The sequence below is a fragment of the Corvus brachyrhynchos genome, unplaced genomic scaffold (assembly GCF_000691975.1).
Source record: "Corvus brachyrhynchos isolate BGI_N302 unplaced genomic scaffold, ASM69197v1 scaffold61, whole genome shotgun sequence".
Lineage (NCBI taxonomy): Eukaryota > Metazoa > Chordata > Aves > Passeriformes > Corvidae > Corvus > Corvus brachyrhynchos.
This window is the reverse complement of record NW_008236478.1, coordinates 7,349,743-7,356,664: the sequence shown is the minus strand read 5'-3', so window position 1 is coordinate 7,356,664 and position 6,922 is coordinate 7,349,743. Positions and strand designations below refer to the sequence as shown.

General features: G+C 56.8%; 2 protein-coding genes across 4 annotated transcripts in view; one reads left to right on the top strand and one right to left on the bottom strand.

The window, feature by feature from the left end:
* Positions 1-6: 6 nt before the first annotated feature.
* Positions 7-3,557, top strand: HPS6 (HPS6, biogenesis of lysosomal organelles complex 2 subunit 3; the record flags this gene model as incomplete). Its single annotated transcript, XM_017726118.1, has 1 exon — positions 7-3,557. A coding segment is annotated over one exon (2,388 nt), but the record flags the coding sequence as incomplete, so codon positions are not given.
* A 2,256-nt stretch (positions 3,558-5,813) lies between these two features.
* The window catches only part of LOC103624651 (prominin-1-A), an 11,238-nt gene continuing 10,129 nt past the window's right edge, over positions 5,814-6,922 (bottom strand). For all 3 annotated transcript variants that reach the window (XM_017726114.1, XM_017726115.1, XM_017726116.1), the window contains 2 exons: positions 6,396-6,413; positions 5,814-6,006 (listed from right to left, as the gene is read on the bottom strand). In XM_017726114.1, coding sequence (XP_017581603.1) covers positions 5,955-6,006; positions 6,396-6,413 — 70 coding nt within the window. In that variant the 3' untranslated portion in view covers positions 5,814-5,954. The remainder of the gene's footprint in view (positions 6,007-6,395; positions 6,414-6,922) is intronic.

Sequence of the window (6,922 nt, the reverse complement as noted above, 5' to 3'; positions counted from 1 at the left end):
TTGTTGTGCCGCGGAGAAGAGCCCAGCCACGTCCAGTCCAGCCCCGACGGGCAGCACCTCCTGCTCCTGCAGAAGAGCCGGCCGCCCACCCTGCCCCGGGTGGTGGCCTTCCAGCGCCACAGCATCGCTGGAGCCGACCTGGAGAGGACCTGGCAGCCGCCCCAGCCAGCTCTTGTGGGACTGCTCTTCCTGCAGAGCCCTGTGGTACTGGGCTCCTGGGTACTGGCCGTGGTGTGGGAACATGGCCGGACCGAAGTCTGGCACTTTGTGGTGGCCGTGGGCTGGCAGCTGCTGCAGACACTGGAGCTCTGCCAGGGTGCCCGGGCACGAGTCATCTCCGTGTGCAGCCAGGGAGCCAGCCTGGTGTGGTGTGAGGAGAGGCCACCGCTGGGTGCTCACTCGGACATGAGCAAGTGTGCCTTCAGGTTTTGTGTCTGTGCCCGTGCTCTGGAGGTGGGGGAGCAAGGCGTGCGGCTGGGCGCTGTGAGGATAGTCCTGCACAACAGCCCCGAGTACCAGGTCCTGGCTTCCCCCCAACACATCTTCCTAGTGCCTGCTGCTGCTGCCGGCTTTGCCACCACTTCCAAATTCCTCCTCATCTGGCATCCAGAGAAGGCAAAGTTCACCATCACAGCCCCCTCTGCAGGTTTCATCCACAGCAAGGTGCTGCACTCCAGCAGCGAGTCAGACTTCAGGAAACTCCTGCTGGGTTCTGTGGGCCTTCTCTCAGGTTTCGCACCTCTGGACATTCACACCTCCACTGTGTCCAACAGTGGGGGTCTGCTGCTGGTGAGCACAAAGGGTTCTGTGAGTGTGGTGGAGCCAGATGGGACACAGAGGCATATCTTTGACCTGGAGGGGGGCCCCCTGGCCCAAGGGAGTCCTGTCCGGCTGAAGACCTTCGGCAGCATCCTGGCCTGTGTGCTGGCTGGAGTAGTGTACCTTGTAGACCAGAACAGTGGAAGGCTTATAGAAAAGGAAGTCCTGAGCATGAAAGAGGTACATTTCCTGGAGTCCCAGGGAGAGGAGGACAGTATCCAGCTCCTCACTCAAACTGGCATCTACAGCTTTAGCTTCTCCAAACCTGAGGACAGCAGCAGGCCTGAGCCATGCCTGGTGGAGATGGTGTTTGAGGAGGCCTGCAGGTATTACCAGAGGAGGAGCCTCAGCAGCTCCAAGTTGACGGTGGAGAAGTTGAAGAAAGGTGGTGCATTCCAGGCTCCTGTGGTTCTCGCTGCCATCCTGCAGCACAGCCTCCACCAGAAGCAGAAGCCAGCCCGAGGCCTACAAGACACCTATGCCAAGCTGTTGAGCACACTGAGCCTGGAGCTGCAGAGCTACATGAGCCTGGAGCTCCTCAAGACTTGTGTGGTGTGTGCCCCAGAGAGTGAGGTGGAAAGCTACTGCAACGAGCTGGTGGAGCAGGAGGTCAGCCGCATTCTGCAGTCTGACATGGACAAGGACAACTTGGCCTATCTGAACTCTGTCTTTGCCTCCTTCCCCAAGGCTGCCTGGAAGGCCACAAGGAGCTGCCTGCAGCTGCAGCAGAATGGGGACGGCCTCTTGGTAGCCAGGGCCACCCCAGAGGTATGGAAGAAGGTCCTGTGTCAGCCACAACTGGAGGAGGTGGGTCAGAATGGGATGGTCCCACTCTATGAGCTCATTTGCGCCTCCTTCCTGAGGTTCAAACCCAAGTGGTTGCCCAGCTTTGTGGAGCTGACCCAGCAATACATTAGCAACTCTTGGTCATACAGCAGCAAGGAGGGCCCAGAGGGCCGGGTGCCGCTGTACAAGAGAGCACTGGGAGTGCTGGCCCGAAAGAACAAACATGGTGAGGCAGATGACGAGATGGAGCTGGAACTGCTGCTCTGCAGCAAGAGGCCTAAGGCCGTGCTACAAGCTCTGCACCTTCTCATCCGTCTGAAGCAGTGGCAGCGGGTGGTGGAGGTGGCAGAGAAGTTCTCCAAACTCAGCCCCTTGCTTAACAAGGAGATATTCACCACACTCCTGGCTGAGTTGGCCCAGCACCGGGAGCTGGACCCTTACCTGGACAGGCTGTGGCCACTGTGCCCCACTGAGCTCACTGCCTCAGACATCCTCACCGTGGTCCTGCAGCACCTCCCTCACTCCCAGGAGGAGGACCCAGTGCCTTTCTCCAGTGAGGGGAACCAGCTGACCGTGGGCTTGCTTAAGCCACTGCTGCAGAGGGTCGTGCAGTGTCCCAGTGTCCAGGAGGACATATACTCGGATGCCCTGCAGAGCACCACCTTCCCCCCTCCCACCCCACCCCGAGAGCACAAAATCCCCTCAAAAGCAGTGGACGATGATGTTCCTCAGCCACCCATGGCAAGGACTTCCTCACCCTCAGCACTGCTACAGGATGACGGTGTGTGAAGGGGGGGAAGAACATTGTGATCCCAAGCCCTGGGTGTACAAGGAAGGGAAAGCTGCATCCACCCTAGGAAATGCTACCTGTCCTGGCAGTATGGAAGCCTGCTCCTTTCTAAAGCATCCCTGCAGCAGCATCTCGAAGAGGCTGTTGGGTGGCTGGGGTTGGGGGATCTCCTCTGAGCCAGGGCAGGCTTTCTGGCTGTTCCTAGCAAGTGCAATTGTGTGTGCCAGTGGAGGAGCAAATGCCGGGTGCATTTGCAGATGAAAACACTGGCTGCACTACAGGACTACAGAACTGCTCCCTGCCCAAAGCACTTTGGTTTTGGCTTCTTTGGTTCCTTTTTAACTCCACTTCTACTTTCCTGATCCTCTAGTACTGGTGGTGGAGTGGTAGGCAGGGATACCCACAGTCTTTCCCCCCTATTCTCTGCTCAGTGAGTTGGGTGGTACCTCCAAGCTCTGCCTGTGAGAAACAGGGTGTGTTTCTTGCAGCTGGGTCACTGAGTCCTGCTGCTTTGGGCTCAGATGCTAAACGCCAGTGTGGCACAGCTCCATGGCACTGGGGGTCCCAGACCACATGCTGGCAGCTGCAGCATTCCACACGTTGTCTCTCCACAGTTCCTCTGGGATCAATCCTGTAGCTGTGACTGATTGCAGCTACTTAGCTGAAAAGAGCAGCCTAATTCCCTTATCTCTCTGTCTCAGACAGTACCCAAACTCTCTTCGAAGCTGAGAAGCTTGCAGCAGCCTGTGTGAGCTTGGGGCTGGCCCTGCCTTTCCCTTTCCTTTGTGGAAGCTTGGATTATGCTGCAGGACACCCGGGCCCTCTGTTCCCATCTCCTCTGTCTTTGCCCTTTGCATACAAAGGGGCTTTGTCAGGGTTGTCTGGCTCATATTGTGCCTCTGTTTGCAAAATCAGTGTAACTTGAGAGCAGCTGTGCAGGAAGATCCAGGTTTGAGCCTCTCTCGGGTGCCCTGTGCCTGGCCCCTCCACCAGGAGGGAAACCATGGCTGTGGCTTTGCCCCTGCATTCTGGACTGTGGTGTAAAGGAGCTGTCTGTTGCCTTTTTGGGCTGTGGGAGATTCACCTGCATTAATCCTCTTGAGAGTGGTCTTAAGTGTGGAAGACAGACTCCTTTTAAAAATAAAGGTTCCTAAAGCAGTGCTGAGGTGGTGGTGGATGTTATGAGGGTACACACCCTCAGGAGGAGGGTGGTTTTGTTTTGCTTCTGTTGAAAAGTGGCTAGGCTCATCTCTCTGGTGCTGCTCAGCGTGGCTCACCACTGGTACAGCTGGGCTCGGAAAGCATGCCCAGACACCTCATTCCCTCTGTGGTACTCAGCTGCTTACCACTATGAAGCCATGGAGGCAGGAGTCTGCACAGGCAGGCTGGAGCAGCTGTGCCACAGGGAAGGGCCATCCAGGCCGTGCATGGCTGTGGCTGGGCCCAACAGAGAGTTGAGGAAGGGAGGATTTTTTTCTCAAGAGCTGTAAATCGTCTATTTTTTAGGAAAGCTAGCAACAGCGAGCACCTGGCTGGCCCAGCGAAATCCTGCTGCCAGTCACAAAGTGTCAGAGCTGCCGTTGGAGAGATTCTTGCTTGTGAAACCCCTGTAAAGATGTGGCAGGGTCTCCCCCAGACAAGGGCTTGGCTGTGGAAAGTCCCTGTGGTGGAAAAAGGCCTGGCAAAGAGGAACTGCTGCAATGGTTCCCTAGCGACTGGCTTGTTATTGATGAGCTCTTCCTTGTGGGGAGCCTTGTGCGTGGCCATGGGGTGCTGTGAGTTTCCCTCTCACACAGTGGAGCCGCCTCGATTCTGGCAGGTGCCGTGCACATGAGCGGAGGGAGCGTGGCCTGAAAGGAGAGCTGGTGGCAGCCGCTGTGGGCATTTTGTAATGAGCTGTCCTTGCCTCCTCGCCTCCTCTCCAGGCAGCTGCTGGCCTTGCCTGACGCTGCTCTCACCCACCTCCCAGGGCTGCTCAGGAGGAGCATGATGGATGGATGGACCCAAGCACCTCTTAGAGCCATGGCTTCAGGGATTGGAACACTGCCCTGGAGCAGCACTGAATGGGGAGCTGCTGAGAGCAAGCCCCACATCTTGGCAAAGGCTGTGCAGTCATTTCGGGGAGACATCTTCATTGCCAGGGCTGGGTTTGGGGGCAGGTGGCCACAGTGACATGGTGAATAAGGTCAAGCTCCCTGCCTTCCAGCACTGGCTCTGCAGAGAAGGCAGAGCAGGGAAGAAGCAATGCCCACAAAGCTAGCAAGCGGAAACTGAAGCCAGCAGCAGTCCTGTGTGAGCTGGTGTCCCTGAGGCACAGCAAGGGAAGAGGAAGCAGGGAACACAATGCACTAGGGACAGTCTGAGGCTTGGGGCCTCACACATGTGGGCCCTAGACAAGCAGGAAGTTGTCAGAATTCTGGAGGCTGAGGATTCAGGGCAGAGGAAAACAAGAGACAAAACTGAGCAGAATGTTTTCCAAGGGCGTGCTGGATATCTCACTCCAAGGACCAGGAAGTGGCCATCCCTGGGGGAAGCAGGGGCCAAACCAATCTGAAGGACAGATTCAGCTGAGTGATAGGCAAGCGCAGGGCTCTCTCTGCAGTCAGACTGCTGGGGGGAAGACAGCAGGAGGCAAGGCTGCTGCAGCTTCAGATAATGCCCAAAGGAAAAACTAACAATTAGATCTGAATGCAAGTGGAAAAGCAATAAAGCAGATGCACGTAGTGGAGGGCTGGCCCGGCCCTCTCACTCTGCTCCAGAGAAACTTGGACTTTGCAACAAAGGAAATGAGTCAAGCTGCTCACGTATATCCCCTGTGCCTGACACGGCTTTCGGGATGGTCCCTGCACTTGCACCAAGGAGCAGCACAAAGCAATACCTGAACTTGCCCCAAGGCTCTAGACCAAGTCACCCTTTGTTCATCTGCACATGCAGCTCTTTCCATGCAGAGCGTGGGCTGTGCAGGGGTGGGCACAGAAAGTACCCGTGCCACCATATCTTGCAGAGGGAAGGAGGTGTGGGCTGCAGGCACTCCATAAACTCACTGGAAACCCACAGATGATACATACCAGCCTTGCCAGAGGGAAGTGCTCACGCGCTGGTGACAGCTTGGGGTGGCACTTCATGGACAGGAGGCTCTTTGTGTGGCTTTTCCCAGGGAAGGACCTGGCACTCACCCAGTCAGAGGTGCAAAGGGCTGCCCACTGAGGGGAACATCACCCAGTGTTGGTGATGCTGAGCAGTGGTTCTGTATCAACCCATAGGCTGGCTGTGGGCAGAGCACACTTGGGAACACCAGAAGAGCCCTCTGGTCCTAGGCACAGCCTCAGCTTGTGCCAGCAATGGGGAACCCCCCATGCCCCTACCCCTGTGTACTTCCATCTCATCTAGACCTGAGGAGTGCAGTCACATCCCGCAGTGCACACAAACACACCATTTATTGTTTGATACCAAAAATTACAGCCTTGGAAAGAGGCAGGCTCCCTGCAAAAATAAATAATCACATTTTTCAAGTGAGGGGGGTCTGTCCATTTCCTCCTCCATCTGCACGTGATGGGGGCTAATGCCTTGTGGAAGGTCTGGGGATTTTGTAGGAGTTGAATGTGGGTGGCCTGCAAAACCAAGGTCACCTATGTCACCCCCAGCCACAGAGGGGAGCAAGGGACAGCTCAGGATGCACTGGGATGGTCAAATATCATCCCACTCCTATCACCCAGCCCCACAGGAAATAGGGTGTGGAGACAGCTTCCCCAAACCCACCAGCTCAGGAGACTGGGACCAGCAGCACCTCCAAATTTAGGAGTGTGGGAAGATGATAGAGGACCCCACAACTGTGTGCTCTACAAAAGTCCCACCTTCACAACCATCCCCTGGTACCAGCACACTCCTTGGTCTGGCACTCACCCTGGTCCTCATCCCTCTCCCTCTGTTCCCTGACCCCCTCATACCACAGGGGCTGCCCCCCACCCCACACAGGGACCTGGCAGTGTAAGTAGCTTACATCTCAAAGTCTTCATTCCTAAAGGGGAGAAAAAAAGAGGGAACAGTGTTAGTGGGGCAAGAAGAAGCCTTGTGGGACAGCCCAGCATCTCATGGTGGGACAAGGTCTCCCATGGGTCACAAAAGGAAAACGTGGCCTTCAGGGTGCTGTGGTCCTCTCCATCCTGGCTGCCTGATCTGAACAGGGAGCACAGGCTCTTACAGGCCCCCCCCAGAGCATCAGTGCTCCTTCCCCAGGCAGGCAGAGCAGGGCCCCATGCTCACAGCTCAGCAGCCCCCAGCTCCCTATGCCACAACTTTAGTTCCCTGAGGTGCCTGGGCAGCTGAGCCCATGTCTCCAGCCAGCTCAGAGGGTGGGCAGGTGGGGCACTGGGGAAGCCCCAGCACACCAGCTGCACTGCAGGGCCACGATGTAGCCCTCAGGAGTTGGAAATCCAGCCGGAAACTACTCAGTACCCTCAGGGGTCAGTGCTTGTGCTGGTGGTGGAGCTGCTGGGCAGAGGGTCCCAGAGGGTTGGGGGGCAGCCC